Source organism: Lissotriton helveticus, chromosome 4_1, assembly GCF_964261635.1.
Source record: "Lissotriton helveticus chromosome 4_1, aLisHel1.1, whole genome shotgun sequence".
Taxonomy (NCBI): Eukaryota; Metazoa; Chordata; class Amphibia; order Caudata; family Salamandridae; genus Lissotriton; species Lissotriton helveticus.
Genome location: NC_136063.1, coordinates 226,578,939 through 226,602,150, shown reverse-complemented (window position 1 = coordinate 226,602,150; position 23,212 = coordinate 226,578,939). Strand labels below are relative to the sequence as shown.

Here is a 23,212-nt window from a genome sequence, read left to right as displayed (position 1 = left end):
ATTTGGGCTGCCTGATTGATGACTCTGTTCCCATGCAAGACCAGGTAAATGCTGTGTGTGACAATTGTTTTGGACTCCTCAGTACACTTGGCAGACTATTTTTTATGGATCATGGTAATGTGGCAAAGGAATATTGTACAAGTTTTGATTATAAATAGGATAGACTATGGAAATGTGCTGTATGTTGGTATGGCTGAATATCTATTCATGCGCCTCCAATCAATTCTGAATAGCCACAGCAGGAGCTCTGTTGTCATCTGTCTAAATTCTCTTGACGTGCACAGAGTGCTCTATGACACCAGTCCAGCGACTGCATGACAGAGTCACCTTCTACAAGCCAGCGTGTGCTCTATGCTAAACATTCTCTTATACATAGCAGGTGAATTGAGAAATCTAGAATGGGTGGCTGCTCTTTTAATTTTCTAGCAGAAATTCATTGGAATACCCTGCCTCTCAATCTATGTTTGACTTCAGATTTGTTAACCTTTCGGAGGTGTTGAAGAGATTGGCTTTTTCCCCTTTAATGGCTTCTGTGGTGGATGGAGTCTCTTCAATAGTAGGTCTAGCACTGGGCTATCCCTCAGGAATGATTGAGCATTTTATAAATATATTAAATAAATAAATAAATAAATAAATGTCTGTAAATCCAACAATGCTCAAGGAGAGTCTGAAAACAACCTTCTCCTTGGTCCGGGATCTCAGGCCTTTCCGTGCTTCCTCTAATGTGAGAATGCTAGGTGTCCTCAAACGATTTTCAATTTCAATCGAAAGATATTGCATCATTTCTCTAAAAGGAAGATTTGTCTGCCTGTTTTCATCAGGCGTCTGACTTTCTTCATTTTTAGAAATAAGTCTAAATGATGGATTATCATAAAAATGTATCTGTTCCTTGCCCTAGCTCGTTACATTGATATGTATGAAGGATCTGTATAGGCTTGACATTCTATACTTCAATTGGATACTAATATCTTTTGATAACACCATCACAGGATGTTAGGTCAGAAAATGAAATCATTGGGTGTGTCAAGAACCTTCTTTTGAAAAGAACATGTGTGATCAGTTGTGTGCGGTGGAAAACCCCATTACTAGGCGGGATATTCAGCCAACTTTCTTATCCTTTCTTTTCCCTTGATAGGATTGGGTGTCACAGATGTATTAGAGAAATAATGGCAAACGTGCAAGGTAAAAATGGCTCTTTTGTCAAAATGTGTAAAAAGGAATGAAAAGGCCTTTTCAACTTATGCCAATATAGTTTAATTAGGTACACACTGCTCCATGTCTCAAAATCAATAAATTCACAAAATGAAAATATGTTGTTCAATACTGGCGGCATATTTCAATGTTCCAGGCAGAATTTCTTTTAGAACACGATTTTCAATTGATCATTTTTACCAAATTGGAGATGACATTACACGCTGTCTGATGCACCAGACAGAAACTATGGGGTTATTTATCCCGTTCCTCAGTTTTCATAACTGATCTGACAAGAGTATTAGAGGCCCGAGTATGACAGGCCTTCACGTACTAATGCTGCTGACATCCACAGATTTATGGCCTTTTCTAGAGTTTGGCACATGGGGTACTCCATCACAAACAAGAAAGGATAGCCTGCTCACACCCTATTAAAAGTGCATGACGCTTGTAACACAGGAGATATTTTGGAGGAGTAGCCTGTTCGCCAAACTCTAAATAGGAGACCTAATCATATTCTGACAGGTGCCAATGGAGCGATATTAAGTGAAAAAATACATTCATAAAGAGAAACCATGGCCCAGTAAAGCAAACTGAAAAATATAATAGGAAACATGCCAGGTAGAAAATATTTCTAATGCAGATGTATAATTAAATCATAATTCTGTACTCCATAATGAAGCAACATAAATATAATTACTTGTCTTCTCTATGGAAACCATACTTCATAATTGGACCTCTTCTGTATATTTTATCTTTATGAAATAATAAAAGCATTTCAAATCAAATACATCACGCATTACTATATTTCATCCAGAGAACGACAAAGAGAATTCTTGATGGTATAGACTAATTGGGTGATATTTCAATTAAGTTGATTGAAACACAGGGAAGGCACAAGCAGGGCCTCAAAGTACACCAATGGAATAAATGAACAGTCCTCTGTTAGAGAAGCGTCTTCTTGATAAGGTTCAACAAGAGTGCAAAGGAAAAGAGCAGCAGAAGCCATGCATAACTGAAACAGAAAATGGACATATAATGAGAAAAAAAAACATAGCACCTTTTGGAATATTGTTGTAACAGGCAATGCTGAAGGGGCTACCAAGTTAGGGAACAATATAGCCACAGAGGTATGGATTTCCCAGTATGCTAGATAATACTCACTCCTCCAACAAGGTAGTGAACTGCCACCAGAGAACCCTTTGGACCCATATTTTGACCTGATTGTTTCTATCATCTCTGAGGTGTTTCCCCCTGTACCTGTGAAGAGATGGAGCAAGCAATTAGGAAGGCAGTTCCCCATAAAGCCACAGGTATTGATAACATTCCGGCAGATCTGTTTTTGAAAGAAATAAACAATTTGGACCCTTATTTACCTTGGTGTATAATGTCTTTTTGATGGACCTGCGGATTCCTCACACATAGGCTGCAGCCTAAACCTTTCCTGTGTATTAAAATGGTTCTCCTTAGGACCCTGCAAATTATAGGCCTATCAGCCTAATTGACACCACCCAGAAAATACTTAGCAGAGTAATTATTTTTCGGATTCCACAATGGCTAGACGACAAAGAGGTTTTATCTCCCTTCCAGGCAGGTTTTCACTCTGGTACCTAAACCATCGATCACATTTTTAGGTATCAGTTAATATATTGGAAGATGGTTAAAATTGGTAAAGGCAGATGCTACGCAGTGTTTGTGGATCTTAGAGCAGCCTACAATTTGGTCCTAAGTGCAAATCTCTGATCTTTGTTCAGTGATATGGGTGTACTTGAGTATTTATGTCGAATCATAGAGCGCTTGCATGAATGTAATTATGCCCAGATACATTGTGGGAAGTTTGGCGAGGTGACTGTACCTTTTCCAGTGAGTAAAGGTGTGTGACAGGGCTGTCTGTGTCCTAGCCTGAACCTTTTCACCCTGTTTATTAATGGCCTCGTTAATTACTTAAATGAGTCCGACAATGACACACCTAAATTAGCAAGCATGAGGGTTCCTGCCCTCACGTTTGCAGACGACACTCTCCTTCATAAGTCACCCACTGGGATCCAGAGAGCATTGGACCAGTTTAGCAAATTTTGTAGTGACAGGAGATTGGAAGTTATTGTGTCCACTACTCAGTATATGGATATTTATCATTGCCATATCTCCTGATCGAATCCAATGCTGAATGGGATACCACTTGATGGGTCCAAACTTTCAATTACTTGGGTGTCACCTTAGACAGGAACATGGATTGAACTCATCATATCTCCAAGTGAAGTTTAAAATTAGAGTAGCAGATTGGTGGCCTGTTGAAGATTTATTGAGGACTCCACTGCAAAACCGTTTTCCCCAGTTCTCCAACTTTACTCATATCAGTCCTAGGGGGTGCCCTTATATGGAGAGGAGCTGTGAGGTCCCAAAGATATTATACTGTTAGATATGGAAGCAAATCGTTTTTTGATGCAGGTGCTGTCTATTTCGGTCAGCACCCCCCTGATTCCCCTAAGGTTTGATGCTGACTTTAGACCAATCTCGCAACGGGCAGCAATTAGACCCCTAATTTGTGGGAGGAGATTTTGGGTTACTCCCAAATTGATATATTACCGTAAAGGTCCTGAGGAAATCCTTAGTTATCCTGCTACGGCAGATCTCTCCTGCATGAGATATGTCAGAGAAACCTTTTCTTAATTGGGTTTAGCAAATCTGCGGAAAGATCCCCGGGGACAGTTGCTGTTTCATTTCAGTAATTGAATTGAAATCACTGTTCAGATCTTATTGGCTTAATATGCCCCTAACTTTATCAAAATTGGGTACAATAACAGGCGCATTTTAATGACAAAGGATTTTTATTTTACCAAGTATTTTCTAGATGATATTGAACCATATCTGGCCCGGTAATTTACATTCTTTTTAGATATGGCACTTTACCTTTTAGCACTTTCACCTCAAGATGGTTATAGTCATCAGACCTCGTGGTTATTGGCTGCCCATCTTGTGAATTTGTATGAGAATCTGTAGCCAATATGCTGGTTTTCTGTCCTGCTTACAAAATTCAAATTTTCAGAAATCTAGGTGTCAGAAGGCACCTGGAGGCATGTGGAATTCTTCAGACGGATTTGTCGGCCCCTATGGTTTTTGCAGTATCGAGGTTTTTACCGAGTATGTTGCCGGTACAGAAGAAAATGGGAGTAGTTGCCTAATTTGATTAGGAATTTTATGTTGTACAATTGATAATGACTCACAAATTTTAAGATTTTAAAGCATTTGTATTGATTTTTGGAAATTGTGTGATTCTGAAAATATTTAGTTTTTGTTTTTATGTATTTATTATTTTAAGAATATGAATGTATTTTATGATTGCATTTGTATGTCTTTTTTATGGTATCTTTTTACCGAAGTAAGAGTGTTGAATTGAATTGAACTGGCATATAATGTTACAACAGGAGAATGAGTCTGGATAGAACAGCTGGTCAGGTGCCTTGGTATTCTCCATCTGAAATTAGGGGCCTGCATGACTTCAATGAAAGATGGATTGTTAATTGGTTAGTTAGTTATCCAAATGCACTGCTAGAGTATTATGGTTTGCTTTCCCTTCATCAGCTGCATCATTCTTGATACCAACCTACCTGTTTACATTATTACATCCTCTACGTAAACTGTAAGGGACAGAATAAATTACAGATAAAGGTAGTAGGCTATTCTGTAATTGTGAATACATGCATGCTCTTCTAACTGATCAGATTTCAAATATATATTCTTATTCACTTCCATGCAAATAAAGTTGTCACTTTTCATAAGAAGGTCTTACCCAAACTAGGCAAGAAGGTGCTGGATGACACACTGAAATTCTGCCCCAAAAACAATTTGCTGACAGTTGTCAAGTTGCCTAGGGTGGACCTTTGGGGAATTGGGGGCACAGAGTTACCCGGTGACCTTCAGAAGGATCCAACATTATGTGTAGTTCATTTCCAGGCTTTAAATGTTCATTTAATGTCCATGGGTTGCCCTTCTGCACTCCCCTCTTCCAAAGAGGGGAATTGTGCTCACAGGAAGAAACTGTCAGCAAAGGTTATGAACACAGTCTTTTTTCATATCAATCCACTCGGCATTTGGAGATAGTCCTGTCAGACCGAAAAACATTGACGTATGGGTCTACATCCAACTTCATGGGGCTGTTCAGGCATCCAGTGGGGAAACCCCATGTCCACAGTCAGAGAGCTGTAGCTTTGTCCACCTTCAAGTGTCTTTTGCAACTTTCGTGCAGCAATGCTCACTATTTCTAAGAACACCTATGTAAGAAATATCCCAATGTTCAGATAAAGGAGCTTATGGCAACTGAGGTTATTGTTGCACGTGAGTGTACATCTGAGCTATGTGTCCAAGTTTTCATATTGCCCCTAACATAAGCAGAGTCCTTCCATTTTCCCCACTACTGACTAGAACTGAGCCTTAATTCTTAGTTTCAGACTTGAGTCCATGTTTGAATTCAAACCTCTGAGTAACAACATGGAGCTTCAAATTAGGGTGAGGCAGTTCACAGTCATTTGATACATTGTAAAACACACCAGTGATATAAACAAATATACCTGTAACCCTGATTAAATGTAGTTCCTTGGATGATGCCCACAAGAGCTGTAACAGAACGTGTACAGAAGCATGGAGCAGAGAATCAATCTTCTATCACTGGAATCTCTGCATCAGGTGTCTGCGTCTTTCACAAAAAGTTACAGAAATGCTAGCATTAAACATAAAGTTGAGAACATGCCGCAGCAACTGTCATCTGGAAGCTACAGATCACAAGAGAGAGTGCAAGAGGTTCACATGTCAAGAAATGATAGCTGTGTGTCCTAATAAAGATCCAAATAAAGGGTGGACTCTGTGCGCCTGATTCACAAAAGGTCTCCGTAATGGTGGCGGCGGCCCGCAGTCATGAGAGAGGCTGCGTTTTCCAGTCAGAATCTCACTGCGGAGATTCTGCCCCAAGTGCTGCGATTTCAGCGCTACTGCGGAGCCACTGCCACAAGTGCGGAGCCCCTTTGTGATTCAGGTCCTAAGTGTGTGCCAGCACTTTCTATTGCTGTCCTGTGTCCCCTCGTTTACTCTTAACCTGCACAGGAAAGGGACAGCGCAGAAAGTGTAAAGTGTAAAGCACGTGCTTCTTTTACATTGCTCAGAGGACATTTCAAGCGTTAAAGCATGGTTGGCATTTTGGAAAGTAGGCTTTCCACATGAAAAGTGACACAAGTGTCAGGAGAAAAAAAATTACATGTGTGATCTAAACGAGTACATGCATTCACTTTTATAGTTATAAGATCACATTTTTCAAGGGACCTTTTTGTTTGTGTGTGTGTGCCTGTGTGTGTGAAGAATATGATCTAACATATTTAATAGTGAATTTCATACTTACCTGCCTCAGACTTTATGTAATCTTTCCATTCTTATAAATTACGTGGTACTTCGAAAGGGCTCTCTCAACGACGCACCAACGATGGACCAGCAGCACTCTCCTCGCATGCCTTCGATGAGAACTGTGCCCCTCGAGAGACACTTAGCGGGCCACAAAGGGCAGTTTAAGAGCCCCGCAAACTAGATCATCTTCAGGGCGCAAATGGCACAAAGAACATGCGCTCACGCGCTGGGGAAACCTACACGGATCTCGGGGAGGGGTGTCAAATTTGAATCTGTACCAAGGTTTGAAATCACAGGTTTTAGCTCGTTTATACTGTTCATTTTTACTGTAAAGATTTTAATTAATTATACAGTTAATAAAAAACTTCAATCTTCGAAAGGGAAAGCTTATTGTCAAGATGACTGCCACAGTTACATACTTCAGTAGAGAATAACAGGTTCAATGTTGTCCCACTGCTTTTTCCATCCTTTCACTCTGTGAAAGTCCTGTTCTCCTAAATGTGGGGAGGGTTTCGGGGGTTCCCTGTTTGGACCACTCTCTGTATTCGGTTTACTGTGCTGCTTAGTTTCTCTGTATCCTACTCCAAGTTAATGGTGATCACCAGTCTATGCCTCAACCACCTCCCCGGCCTCTGGCAGCATGCTTTTGCAAAAGCAGCTCCTACAGAAGGAGGGTATCTCACATTCAGAAAGCTGCTGCTGCAAGAAGGAGGCCTGGGCATAACGGAGATCTTTGGGGTGATTGCCTGGTAGCTGAAAATGGGCAGGCATAGAATGAGCTGGTGGTTAGTGAGATTGGAGAGCTGCACTGGCACTCATATAGCAAACATGTATAAAGCCAATAGGAATCACCTGTTTGTGGCCAATGCAGACCTTTTAACATCACAAAGCTTTTTTTGATGGTGTGCCACATCAGCAAAAAAGAAAAGACAATGAGAAAGAGTGTGAAGACATATACTTGCACATACCTCATCATGAATGCGTCTTTATATGTCATGATGCTAAGGCATTACATGCCTGCTATTTTGTTTTATTTACCATTCCAATGTGTAGATAGGAGTGTTTTTGTGTGAGAGAAAGCATGCATATGTGAGCGTGTGTTTCTCTTTGTATGTAATAGCATGGATGTGTCTGAGAGAAAGTGAGTAAATTAAAGTGAAAGACAGGTAATGAGCGAGAATGAGAGAGATTTAATATCAGTAAGTGAATGTGAGTGAGTTAGGTTGAGTTATCACGATTGAGTGAAAGTAAGATTAGCGGCAAGTGAGCAAGAATTAAAAAGTAGGAATGAGTGTTAGGGAGTGTTAAAGAGTGTGAGGGAGTGTGAGTGAAAATGAAGAACAGTGAGTGATAATAAGTGAGTGTAATTGCAAGTGAGGCTAGGCTGAGAGACCCAGAGTGAGAATGAGTGATTCAGAGTTAGTGAAAATAAGGTAGTCTGAGTGAGAATGAGTGATAGAGAGTGAGAGATAGAGAGGAATTGATTTTGAGTGAATGAAAAAGTATGAGCTTATTCAGAGTGAGTGTGAGTTAGTGAGAATTATTGAGAGTAAGAATGAGTGCAAGAAAATGTGTGTTAGAAGAAATGAGTAAATTAACATTAATGAGTAAGTAAGTATTGCGAACCTAGTTTTCTGCTTGTTAGCAGCCATTGGCCCTTACAGACTGAAATTAGCTCTTTGCTTCTAAAGGCACCCAGGGCAAAATACTGGTGTTGGCATACTAGAGGTGATTCTTAGCAGGACAGGCACCTATGACAAAATACTTGGCACCGGCACTGTATAAGTGATACTTGTAACTGGCATAGTAGAGGTAGTACCTGCCATATGGGACACCCATTAAAACATGCTGATGCTGCCACAATGGAAGCAATTCTTGGCATAAAGGATCAAAAGCATGGTATATGTGAGGTGGGCAACCATAACAATACGCTGGCCCTAATATTGTACATGAAAAGTTTGACATATGAATTGCCAATGGAATATAGATGGAAGTAATGGTAAAATTCTGGATATTATGCATAATTTTTGGCTAAGGTAGCACAAATGTGAAAATTATGGCCTAGATAAATGGAGACATTTAGAAACACCCATAGAATATTTTGAAGAAAAAAATTGATTAACATCTGTGGAGTATCAATTTCATTGTCTTGGCACACCATGAAAGGACTTGACTATTAATGCGTGCCCTTTGAAAGCCTATGGCTTTTCAGCAAAAACTTGAAAGTTGTGCTTAAAACGCACTATTTTCCCCCATTTGTTTCGAAATTGTCTTGACCCATTCTTTAAAGAGATCAGGCTCACTCACTTTGCTCACTCGGTACAATTTATAGCAATTATTATGCCTCATCACTTTAAAAAATCATCAACCACCACTTCAAGAACAGACGGCATACAGTGCCTTGATCAGCAGTGGTTTGTTTCTGCATTTCTACTGGGGCCTGTTCACATTATTCTTTAGGTGCTCGTCCACAAGGCCCTCCACGACACCGGAACCAGCCTACCCGAACAGCTGACTCAAATTCAGGATCTGCCCAGCTCTCCTACGCTGTGGTCCCCCGCACCAGAGAGACCAGATTGGGAGGCCGCTTCTTCTCCTTCCTCGTGGCCCAAGCATGGAACACCCTGCCACTCCACCTCAGACAGACAACATCGCTCCCCATCTTCGCAAGAAACCTCCTAACCAGGCTCTTGGACAGACCTCCCCCTTGATGGACTCGCGCCTGCTAACACCCCCCGCCCCCCAGCACCTTGAGACCCTTACGGGTGAGTAGTCACGCTTAACAAACACCTGATTGCTTGATTGATTGATTGTTTAATCACATATTAAAAAATCAGCAAGTGCACCCTTTTGATTAACCACTGTGAATATATGTCTTTGAATAAAAACATGACGTCTGTGCTTTGAATGAGTACTAGTGCCTTGCAAAAGATTGTAAAGCAACATGTGTTAACAATGAGGAATGATTTGAGGCAATAACGTAGTGCATATTCTCTACATAGTCTATATCATTTAACACTTGTGCACATAACTACTATTGCTTTTTATAATAACTGTTTTACCTCTCCCTATTAAATGACAGCTTGTGGTATAAATGATTTAGGTTCCCAGTACTGTTCTGTATTTAGTGCCACTGTATCTTCTTCAGACGATCACATAATTGTTTATGTAAATCAAACAAAAAACAGTAATGTTCCCCAGGCTTGTCAAGTCAGCACCCTAATATCGATGAATGCTAAAATATACATGTGTCTGTGTTGTGTTGCTAAATTAACCATGCACTTATTATGGAACTGTAGTAATGTCAGTTATTGTGATTTTGTCATGTTGATGGTCATGTGATGTCACTTACTGGGAAGATTCAGGACCAAGTGTCATGCAATCAAACTTCCTGTGATAGTGTTAAGGCCAAAGGGTGTGTGATGTCCCTTTTGCTTCCCAAAGCATTTTGTTGAATCGTCATCCGTGCAACTGCCTCAAGCTGGAAAAATCTCCTCTCTACTACTCTCTACTACTCCCTATCTACTACTCACTCTCTATTACTCACTCTACTACTCTCTACTACTCACTCTCTGCTACTCTCTCTACTACTCTCTACTACTCACTCTCTACCTCTCTCTACCTCTCTCTCCACTACTCCCTTCCTCTCTACCTCTCTACCTCTACCTCTCTACCTCGACACCTCTACCTCTCTACCTCACTCTACACGCACACATATGCACATATATATATAAATGCATGTATATGCATATGCATTTATATATATATGTATATGTATATATATATATATATTCACTGAAAAAAAACACAGGTTTCAGGCAGGTTTTAGTTAGGAATTATCATTTAAAATACCTTAGAAAGATATAGTTTGAGGCAAAATGGCGGTTTGTCTGAAACCGTAGTGCACACGCAAGCTCAAAGCTCCGATGGCTGACACAGTGTGTACCGACAAAGCTTGCTGAAAATGATACGAAGGCTTAAACGTTGTTAAAAAAACGATGAGAGGCAGAGATGCCAGAAAAGAAACGTCAAGAAGCAGAGAAGCCAGTTTACAACAGATTAGCTACTCTTGGCACGGTGATCGGCTTGGCAGTTCTCTGCTACATACTTAAGACAATCCCTAAAGCGAGCAAAGGATTCAGCACCAGAACCTACCTTGTGGGGTGTGCTGAAGCCACAAGCGACGTGGACATGGCTCCCAAAATCGCCTCGGCGTCGGCAACGGCTGTAGCTCGGGCTGGAGCAGCGAGACTAGCACAGCGGGAGACCGCGGAGCGGGCCGGCAGGACGGATGGCGGAAACGCAGACAAGGCTGTTCAGGCTGTTGTGACCCCGAAGCGGGGACGAGCCGCGGCCCGGAAGGGAAATCTGACCAGCCCATCGGTGGCGGATCTGCGGATCAGTCCAACAAGTACCGACTTGCACCCACCTGGGTGATCCACTATTAAACTACAAGTACCAGAGTCCCGAGGGGCGATCCGGAGGAGGGGCTAGCGGTGTGCGCTCCATTGCGGTGGTTTCTACTAATTGGCTCCATTGAGCTTTGAGCCGACGGGCTCCTGGATGCTGCCCTGCGTGCCGGTTCGGGCATCGAGGCCATTGACGGTTGTTTGGCGGCCTTCTCCTCCACCCCTAACCATTTCTCTACTGATGAGGGAAGTTATCCCGAAACCCGAGCCATGTCTCGGGCGATACCCAAAAACCCGGGACATGTATCGGGTCTAGAGATTCATCAGTCCAACAAGTACCGACTTGCACCCACCTGGGTGATCCACTATTAAACTACAAGTACCAGAGTCCCGAGGGGCGATCCGGAGGAGGGGCTAGCGGTGTGCGCTCCATTGCGGTGGTTTCTACTAATTGGCTCCATTGAGCTTTGAGCCGACGGGCTCCTGGATGCTGCCCTGCGTGCCGGTTCGGGCATCGAGGCCATTGACGGTTGTTTGGCGGCCTTCTCCTCCACCCCTAACCATTTCTCTACTGATGAGGGAAGTTATCCCGAAACCCGAGCCATGTCTCGGGCGATACCCAAAAACCCGGGACATGTATCGGGTCTAGAGATTCATCAGTCCAACAAGTACCGACTTGCACCCACCTGGGTGATCCACTATTAAACTACAAGTACCAGAGTCCCGAGGGGCGATCCGGAGGAGGGGCTAGCGGTGTGCGCTCCATTGCGGTGGTTTCTACTGCGGATGGGAAGAGCAAGCCTGTAACTCCCCAGTGAGCAGCGGACTGTGGAGCTGGCAAATGAAAGCCCTGAAGTATTGATTACAGCGACACCAGCGACACCAAGAGAGCATTTTGTGGAAGCTTCAACCCCCGTTCTCAGCGTTAGTGCTCTCCGGGTGGCGGGCGTCAGAGAAAACGAAGGTATGCAACCACCTCCCTCCCTTATGATATGGAACAATGACACTGGCATAAGTGCTGATGGGGGGGGCACTCAACATAACTGCTAGTAGCAATTCTAGAAGTAATGACCAAACGCAGTCTCCACAAAATTCGGCTTCAAATCTTCAAGCACCTCAAAACCCCTAATCTATGGTAGCAGGCCCCAGCACAGCAATAAGTGCCAGCAATACTGATGTGGCGGACTCGAATAAAATGAATGAAAATAATATTAATATTGATATCGATGCAGACTTTGAGAAGGACCCTAGTGATTTTTTTTTCCTTTTTCGGAGGAAGCGGAGTGGTCTGATGACACTACATCATGCTTGACGGAAAAAAAATGTTATTGGCGAGAAAGCAGAAGTAAAAGCTGCTAATGCTAGACCCAAAACGACTGTGAAGCGGAAAAAGAGACATAACGGGGGGACAGACCTAGATTGGGACTATACCCCGACCAACCAACTCATGAGTCCCTCATGCTTGCCTAATCTTTCACAACAAACAGAGCACCCAGCACTCGCAGACCCACCTGCCCCAACCCTTGATACTGTCCTTCAAGCAATCGCATCTCATCGAGAGGAGACCTCACAGGATGGGCGCAAGGCACAGGCAGCCTTTACGTAAAGTACAAGGGGTTGTGCGCAAACTGACCAAGACTTGTAGCACTTTTGGGGATCGACTGACTGAGCTTGAGTCTAGAATAGTGTCTAATGAGTTAGGGATTACTTCGAACCAAGAACGGGTAGAATCGTATGAGGCTGAGTTGGCAGATGTCAGGTGGAAACTCGAGGAATTCGAAGATCGCCAGCGCAGAAATAACTTACGTATTTTGGGGGTCCCTGAGGCAGTGGAAGGGGAGGATATACGCTTATTTGTGGTGAATCTTCTTCGGGACTCATTGCCTGAGCTCTCTAGTTGGAACTGGGATGTAGAGGTTCAGCGCGCCCATCGTATGCCATTCACTCTGAAGCTGCCAGCGAAACCCGGGACATACCCCCGCGCTATCCTTGTATTTTTTGGCAATTTTTTACTCCGCCAGGCAATTTTTGAGAAAGCCAGGCCTGAGGCGAAGCGCACTAGGAATGAGATTACCTACTTTGTGCGTCCTGATTTTTGCCATTACACTGTCGAAAGACGGTGGAGGCTACGCCAGCTAATCAAGCCATTTCAGGATAAAAAGGCACAGGCCTATCTCAATAACCCGGCACGGCTTAAAGTAATCTATGGAGGCCAAACAAATTTTATTATTTCTGAAATAAAAGCTAAAGAGTACCTTGATGGGCTAAGCTAAGCTAAGTCAGCTTTGCTGAAATCGGAATAATGTGAAGAAAATATAAGAATGAAATGAAATGAATGAAATGTAACATATCTAATCTAATGCTTGAGTCTCTCTGGGGGTGGTGGTGGGAAAGAAGAGAAAACAATGAAGCCCAGTATCAGCATATATGATATGAATAATTCCATATTTGTATGTGTATAAACCAAAAATATTAGGTCGGGCTTTGAGCACGTGTTGCATGCTAATAACCACCAGACTCTAATACTCTAGTATGCCTCACTATGGGTGTGGGGAGGGAGGGGGGAGGGTGGGGAAAGGGGGGAATGGTGGTGGGAGGGCAGGGGGCCAAAACATACAAAAAAAGCAACTCCAATTCGAAAATGGAATTTAAAAATGATATATTTAACTTTGTAAAATTAACAAAAGATGCACAAAAGATCAAGATGTCCGGGCTGAAAAAAAAAATTACCAATCTGGGAATACAGGCTCTACGGAAACTGCAAATTATAATGGGGAAGATAACGATATGTACATGGAATGTGGCAGGGCTCAATGATAGAAATAAGCGTGCACGCTTGAGTGAAATAATTAAGCAAAATTCGGCTGACATAATCCGTCTCCAAGATACTCACCTGCCCTGGGATAAGAGGGATCTATTAAAAATTAGTGGATACAATGTGCTTGTCTGCTCCACACAAACATCGAATATTCGTGGTGCAGCTATTTTAGCCAAAATCTCCCTAGGAAAAGCCGTACGTAAGGCTGCAGACACTCAGGGGAGATGGGTTAGTGCAGAGCTGGTCCTGGGTATAACTATTTGCTCAGTCTATGGGTCAAACCAGGATGACCCTTACATTTTTGAAAGTCTAGAATTGGAGCTTGCTACCTGGCCAGGATCGCTTGTATTTTGTGGGATCCTAATATCTCTTTAGGGCCAGCATTTAGAAAACAGTGCCAACAAATTTGTTCAGGCCGTAAACCAAGAGTATTTAATGCTATCAGTCATCTTAGAGATAGCCATGATCTTGTGGATATCTGGGATCATAAAAACCAACCCGATCCAGGATACACTTACTACTCACACCCCCACAATAGGTATGTCAGAATAGACTACATATTAGTCACAAGGGACCAGTCTAATCAAGCAACAGTGTGTAAATGGCCGAAAATAATGTCTGATCACAATGCTTTAATTCTTACAATTGATCTAATTAGTTTTACCAGACAACGCTCAAACTGGACTTTCAATAGGAAACTCTTGGTTTATAGAGACTACATAAGCTTTATAACTAACTGGGCGCAAGGATATTTTGATTTAAATCGTTTTAGTGCTTCTAGGGAGGTGATTTGGGACTGTTTTAAAGCTACCCTTAGGGGGGAGACAATTAGTTATGTGGCCAGAATTAAAAAAGAACATGACAATGAAAATCGTTTACTGATGACAGAGCTAGCCAGAGCTGAGGAAGAACACGTTGCATCAATAGCTCGGGGAGAGGATGGGAAACATACGATGTGCCGAATGCTGCTATTAAAACAGATCTAAAAAGCGGGCTTACACAGAAAGCGGCAGAATTCTATTGAGCACATCAAAGCAATATGTATGAGAACGGAGAGAGGGCTGGGAAACAATTTGCTCTACGCACTAGACAGAGGATTTCTAATAATACGATTACATCTACTAAATCAGAAGGCCATGAATACACTAAACCCGGTGACATAGTTGAAGTATTTCAACAGTACTATCAAAAACTTTATCAAACGGATAGAATAATCGTCACTGATGAAATTGGAATATTCCTAAGGGAATTTACAACTAGCACAGGATGGAATAGGGCCATAGATATTATAACGAAAGAAGATCTTGAGAAAGAAATCACCCTTGCAGAAATACATACTGCTCTATCCGGCCTTGCCTCAGGGAAAGCAGCAGGCCCCGATAGAATCCCCATAGAGGTATATAAAATTCTAGGAGCACAAATACTGCCTTTCCTACTGGATCTGTTCATTGGTATGCAGTGGAGCGGTATTCGGCCAGATTCGTGGAAAGAAACTAATATAATCATCTTCTCTAAAAAGGGTAAACCCGCAGATCTTCCATCATCATACCATCCAATTTCCCTGATCAACTCTGACTCAAAGCTATATACTAAGATCTTGGCTAATCGGCTCGAGAGGGTCGTCGAATGTCTGATCTCCCCCTGGCAACATTGCTTTATTCCCGGCAAGGGTACCACGGACCACACTCGAAGAGCTATCTCACTCTTTGATATCATGGCTGAGACGGGGGGCTGGATTTCGATGATCCTTCTCGATGCTGAGAAAGCCTTCGATCGGGTGTCGTGGGAATTTCTTTGGGGTGTATTGGAGCAGAATATTCTTGGGCCCAGGATTGTTAAGGCAATTAGAGCAATGTATCAAGAACCAACAGCTAAGCTCCAGGTAATGGGTATTGAATCCGGGATAATTAAGATAACGAGAGGAACAAGGCAAGGCTGTCCATGCTCCCCGATACTGTTCGCTATGTATATTAACCCCCTGATTGTGAAACTTTTACAGAGCCACGCAATATAACCAGTTACTGTTGGTATATATGATACAAAAATACTCGCTTATGCTGACGATGTGGCAGTACTAACACCGAACCCGTCTGAAGCAATTGTGGAAATAGAGGCTATTACACAGACATTTGGTCATTATTCCGGGTACTCTCTTAATAAGGACAAAATGATCATCCTATGTACAGATAATATAGATTATTTTGATCTCAGAAAAGCAGAAACAGCAGTTTACCTTTGGGTATGTATAAGCACAAAGATCCAAAATATTTGAAAACTAAATTATGAACCTCTATTGATGAATATAAGAAAAGATTTAGAGCCTACATTTGTCAATCATTGGTAGAGGAAACTTTCTAAAAATGAATATACTTCCCAGGGTATTATATCTGTTCCGTGCCATACCTTTACTTATTGAGGACAATATTATTAAATCTCTTGAATCACAAATGGCTAACTTTATCTGGCAGTACCGAAAAATAAGGAGGTCTCTGAAATATGTATTGCTGCCACAAGACAGGGGTGGTCTAGCAATCCCTAATATGATGCTCTATCTATGGGCTGCCCTTCTCCAAGAAATGGCTCCACTTTTTTATACCTCGGATGACAATGAGAACACAGGGGGCATAGAAATACCATCATTTTTTGAACTATCAATTGGAGAGAAAGCCTGAGGGCTCCTGCTGAGACAACAAGAGCCAAGTTATTAAAAAAAATCAAAGTCAACATTAATGCATGGAAGGTATGGGGGAAGTCTCTAAATACATGGTAATCCCTAAATTCAACAGGTATACTCCCTTGTGGCATTCCTCGCTATTACCTGGGCAGGCTAATGACGATATCGCTAAGAAATGGGAAAGCCTGGGGATTGTTACAGCATGGGACTTTTTGGGAGATGACCCAAATGTCAGATTTTTAAACTTACAGAGAAACTTTGAGGTCTCTAATAATGACTACTTTAAATACATTCAAGTTAATACTATTTTGAGTCTAACAATTCCAAAAATTACACTAGAAAATATCCCACTCCTAGAGACTATAAATAAGCACACAACCAGAATTGGTACAATACATGGTTTGCTTCTCGAAAAAGACGACCTTGAACATATGGAAGTATTATGGGCTGGTAAATTGGCTAACCCAAATGTTGATATTGATATGAGCCTACTATTAACATCACGTTTGCTCTTATCATCTAACCTAAAGGCCCATCTATATAAAACCATCTATAATTTGTATTATACCCCTGCTAAGCTCCATGCATGGGGTAAAAGGTTAAATGACGTATGTCCTAGGTGTGGACGGGGCCCAGCTACTCTAATACATATGTTTTATGAATGCGAATAACTAGCATCTCTTGAAAAATGCTATCTGAATTTTGGGAAGAGGTGTTTGGGCATAAAGTGGCAGAATCACCAACCCTTTATATTCTTGGCTACAATAGTACTCTTGATTTAAGCATAGAAGAGGAATCATGTTCGTTTATTGGTACAGCGGTTTATAGAATAATACTGGCAGCACACTGGAAAGATGTAAATCCACCGATCTTTCAAATGTGGTTAACTCACTTCCTAAGGGTATATAACCAGGAAAAAAGCTATTTATGCTACTAGGGGTAGACATACTAGAATACGAGGTAGTAAGATCTGGTCCCCAATAGCAGCCTGGAGTACGACCACAAGAAGTGTATAAGATAAAATGTGCCCATTATAATATGTATTTTATTGAGTTGTTGGAATATAATGACTGTAATGAATTGGAATTTATATCTTAGCTATTTTGTATTAATTAGTAAAATCTTTCTTTTGATATCTTTTTATAAATTAGATACCTGTATGTTTCTTTCTCTATCAGTATATGTATTAATTGGAGTTGCTTACTAAAAATAAATAGATAGATAAATAAATAAATAAAATATCTTAGAAATGTACTGAAAAAAACATAGGTTTCAGGGGTGTTATAGTTAGCTGGACATTTCACTCATACAAAACCATTGAAATTCATCCGTTATAGTTAGTTGTACTAACTGTAACTCTCGCGCCCGCAATCCACTGGTGATGATGTCACATTTTACAACATTCATGACATGGTCAGTGACATCACTGATGACATCTCAAATGACATCTCTGATGACATCACTGATGACATCATTCAGTGAATGTGGTTTGGTTTGTTATTTAAATATATATTATATATATAGCAATCTACATTTAAGAATCAGTGGATAGATACCTATCTTGATGGAGGATTTAGTAGGAGTGTGATTGACTGTTTACTTGACTAATTTATAGTGCCTTACTAAATATATTGAATAGTGACTAGTCTATATTTGTTATTGATTAGTTAACTGACTATTTGTATAGAAGAGTGATTGTGTGTGTGGTTCGGTGGGGGATCTGTGACTGCCCAAAGATATGTGAATAGTTAATTCAGTAGGTATATGACATTAAGACTACGTGTTATAATAGTTTTTTGGGTGAGTGAATATTTTTATGGGTGTGGTGATGAGCAAATATAAAAATAGAAGGCAGTGCATGTGACAGTTGTACATAAGACTCATTGATTGCATGAGTGACTGTATAGATAACTGAATACTTGTAATAGTGATTTCATAACACACTAAGTATGAGTTACTATCTATATGAATAAATGAAGTGCTATTTGTATAAGTGTGTAGCTGACTAAATGTAAATATGATACATTGTATGCAAAAGTGAGTAGGATGACTGCATAACTGAATAGGATGTGTGCTGGTGTGTAATGTCAATATAGGTGTATAAGTATATCTGATAGTGTTCTATTGATCATTGACAACATGTATGAGTGAATCTATAGGTAATTGAATAGATGTGTGTGTACATCTAGGAATCACCGAGTGGGTTTTAGATACTTGTATTGCTGCGTCAATGGATTCCAATATTGTCCTCTGTATTTTACTTTGAGTGATGAAAGGTTATACTAGTGTATGATGAGGTGTATCTGATTGTCATGTGGATGATGTCATCAGTGATGTCATTTGAGATATCATCAGTGATGTCATTATTGATGTCACTGACCATGTCATGAATGATGTAATATGTGACATCATCACCAGTGGATTGTGGGCACAAGAGTTACAGTTAGCACAACTAACTATAACGGAGGAATTTCAATGGTTTTGTATGAGTGAAATGTCAAGCTAACTATAATTCCCCTGAAACCTATGATTTTTTTCAGTGAATTTCTAAGGTTTTTTTAAATGATAATTCCTAACTATAACCTGCCTGAAACCTATGGATTTTTTAGTGAATTTCAAAGATTTTTTAAATGATAATTCCTAATTATGTTCATTAAGCATATCGTTTTTTTTCTATTTTTTTTTAATTATCATCCCGTTCTTAACGTAGTAAAAACTGCAAATATTATCACTCTTCAATTTATTCCTTCCTCCAAGAAAATCGCTACAATCCAGAACCACAACTAACGTTAATAATATACAAACTAGGCGTTCTCGTAGGAAAAAAACAAAAAAACACCACTTCCCATACTTTCAACAACAAACCAAATCTACAATGCTACCTAACAAAACAGGCAATAGTTCCATTTACCACTAACAAATTAATATCAACATCTAACTAGTGTAAGGACGTCGACTATATACTGTGTGAATTACATCCAACTCACACCCATATCTAAAGACAAATATGTAATAGAGGTACTAATTATGCACTTCCAACACCCAACAAAATCACAACACCTAGCGCCACCACCACTACAACCACCCCTCCTGACCCCTCCCGCTCTACTACCTCAGAGGCAGTGTAAAACAGGACAACGGACCATCCCAAAATAATATATCCCCTCAACAGCACACTAGCTCAATGTTCAGAGATGTGGCAATCAACTATGTATAAGGGAGGGTACTCTCACATCAACAATAATGCACACAATGCTAACACTGCCAGTGATATGCTATACACAACTCACTATACAAACCAAAAACTTTTCTGTGTGTAGATATACTATTGATACGTGTAGTGTACTGCACTGTGGACGCAACCATATTTTCTCAGACTCTGGGGAATATCTTGGTCATGTATCTGTCTTGTCTCCCCCCCTGAAGCAGAAGCGGAGTGGGCTGGTCCAACGTATGCACCTCCAGCGTAAGAGTATAAATAATTAGCCTACGCATTGGGCGTGGTTCACTTCTGCAAAGAGAAAAGACTCTGCCACAGCGAAAGAGCTCACTTTGCCACGTGGCTGCCGCCATGACCACGTGCCTCCTTGATACAGGCCCATTGCAAACTCAGCGCCACAGCACCGCAGACTTACGTCTGTATCGACTACTGCCTTCGATCTACACTACAGACAGCAGGGTTCACAACTTGAATTCAGCTTTGGATCTACAATATGGACAGCATTGAAGTTAGCCTTCATTTATGTAAAGCAGAGACAATTGTACTCTATGTCCTCAGACTTTGTTAAAATAAGTGACAAAAAATATTCGGCAATATCTGTGCTGAATACTGCCTCCGATCTACAGTGCGGACAGCAGGGTTCACAACTTGAATTCAGCTTTGGATCTACACTACGGACTGCATAAAATTCAGCCTTGATTTATTTAAGACAGAGACAATTGTACTCTAAGTCCTCAGATTTTGTTAAAGGATGCAACAAAAAACATTCCTCAATGTCTGCTCTGACTACTGCCTTCGATCTACACTGCGGTCAGCAGAGTTTACAACTTGATACCAGTTTTGCATCAGCACTCAGATAACATTGAATTCAGTCTCGATTTATTTGAGGCAGAGACAATTGTACTCTGTCCTCAAATTTTGTTAAAGTATGTGACAAAAAGCATTCCTCGATGTTTGTGTAGACTACTGTCTTTGATATACAATGTGGACAGCAGGTTTCACAACTTGAATTCAGCTTTGCATCTACACTGCGAACAGTAGGGAATTCAGCCTTGATGTATTTAACGCAGAGACAAGTGTACTGTATGTGTTCAGATTTTGTTAAAAAAAGTGACAACAATCATTTGTCGATATCTGTGCTGACTACTGCCTTCGATCTACAGTGCGTATAGCAGGGTTCACAACTTGAATTCAGCTTTGGATCTACACTACAGACAGCATGAAATTCAGCCTTGATTTATTTAAGGCAGAGATAATTGTACTCTATATCCTCAGATTTTGTTAAAGGATTTGACAAAAATAATTTCTTGATGTCTGTGCTGACTACTGCCTTCGATCAACAGTGAGGACTACAGGGTTCACAACTTGAATTCAGCGGTGGATCTACACTAAGGACAGAATTTAGCCTTGATTTATTTAAGGCAGAGACAATTGTACTCTATGTACTCAGATTTTGTTAAAGGATGCAACAAAAAACATTCCTCAATGTCTGTGCTGACAACTGCCTTCGATCTACATTGTGAGGGCTCACGATTCAGGTGGAATGGCGATTACACATGACACATTCCAGTAGGCAAGAGACATTGTACCAGTGCGACCCGCCCGAACCACGAATCATTGCAGGGTGGGCACACGCTGAGTTCTTCAGATACCACTAACTCACTGCACCACAAATCATCTCCCCGTGGCCTTATTAAGGCAGAATTCACTAGGCAAAAAACATTAGTCTCAGTGCGGCCTGCCCAGACCACGCATCATCGCAGGTTACGTACTCGCTCAGTGCCAAAGGTACTACTAACTCAGTGCAACGTAATTCATCACCAAGTGACCATATTCAGGCAGAATTCAATAGACAAAAGACATTGGTATGAATGCGGCACCCCTGGACCAAGCATTATCGCAGGGTACATACAAGCTCAGTGCCAAAGATACTACTAACTCAGTGCACCATAAATCATCGCAAAGAAGAGTGAACAGTTTTATGTCCGCAATGAGGCATACTATCACTTTTAAATAGAATTCATGCAGAATTCAATCGACAAAATACATTACTCCAATTACTGTGCCTCCGCCCCGACCACGCATCTTCGCAGGGTACGTACACGCTAAGCGCCAAAGGTACTACTAACTAAGTGCACCAAAAATCACCGCCACATGTCCTTACTAAGGCTTAATTCACAAAACAAAAAACATTACTATCAGTACGGCCTGCCCGGACCACGTATCATCGCAGGCTCCATAGAACCTTGTTGTTTCAGGTGCCACTAACTCAGCACACCACTTATCATTCCTGGCTCCACATACGCTAAATTACCAATACTGTGCAGCTCTACTCAACCCCAAGTGGCCGTGGGCTCTTGCTAGCCGCTGCCTCCTGCCTACACTGCGATCATCAGAGCTCACAATTAAATAGACTGTTGATTCATTATTTGCAGAGTACAAGACCAAACTAAGTATAACACCTATCAAACCTAAACAATATCCCTTTAGTATGCTTCCTTCAAAAACTTCTTTTATATCAGTTATAGATTTAGTTGAATAATAAAATTCACGCAGCAAGTGCAAAGGTACACTCAATGGCAGTCTACACTGCGGACAGCACAGGTCACAACTTGAACTATAATCCCCCGGAAACATACATATTTCAACAATATATTCCATACATGTTTCATCTTTTATTTCAATCATGATTACAGATGATGCAGTCCAGTAGGCAATAGACAATGCTTCCAGTGCAGACCGCTGAAACCACTCATCATCGCAGAATGCGCACATGCTGAGCACCAGACGTACCAATGACTCATTGCACTATAAATAATCACCACGTGGCCTTATTAAGGCAAAATTCAGTTGTCAAAAGACATTCTTACGAGCGCGGTCTGCCTGAACCAGGCATCATGGCAGGCTCTAGTCAAACCGACCCTCCTTAGTGCACCACAACTCATGAACCCTTTATGATAGAATCTTCTGTGTAATATTTCACATATAGTGCTCCTACCTTTGTACAACAGAAGTCATAAACCGTTTATGATTGAGTATATGTGTATGATATCATGATTACCATTCTGCTTGTTACCAACAGCAAAGTAATAAAATGGAGTCGAGCACATGTGCCCGTACCCACTTCAACTATCTATCTGTGTCTGTGCATTTATTATGTTTGTAAAATGCTGCTCCTGTGCCCTACCACACTATATTGTGCTGTAAACAGTGTATGCAACCATCTTACTTCTGCCAGTGACAACAACTTTGATTATATAACTTTCTCTTGGTCATTCTACAAATACGAACGTACAAACTGGATCATTACAATACTGCAAACAAAGTGTACAGTAAATTTATAAGTGTGAGCTATTGCTCTATTTTTTTTTTTTAGCATATTTATATAACGCGAAGTCGACCCAAAAGTATATCAGCAATTTACATGAGCACTGTATTTACAGTACATTTTCAGGCACACGTTGATTACATCATTTCTCTACAATAACATAAAGTGTGGCTCACTGGTT

General features: G+C 41.1%; 1 protein-coding gene across 3 annotated transcripts in view; it reads right to left on the bottom strand.

Moving 5' to 3' along the window:
- Positions 1-1,318: 1,318 nt before the first annotated feature.
- The window catches only part of LOC144828491 (uncharacterized), a 148,897-nt gene continuing 127,003 nt past the window's right edge, over positions 1,319-23,212 (bottom strand). For all 3 annotated transcript variants that reach the window (XR_013610451.1, XM_078686709.1, XM_078686710.1), the window contains 2 exons: positions 2,356-2,451; positions 1,319-2,206 (listed from right to left, as the gene is read on the bottom strand). Coding sequence is in view for 2 of the 3 variants with exons in the window: in XM_078686710.1 (XP_078542836.1) it covers positions 2,163-2,206; positions 2,356-2,451 (140 nt within the window). In the remaining variant the exon portion in view is untranslated. The remainder of the gene's footprint in view (positions 2,207-2,355; positions 2,452-23,212) is intronic.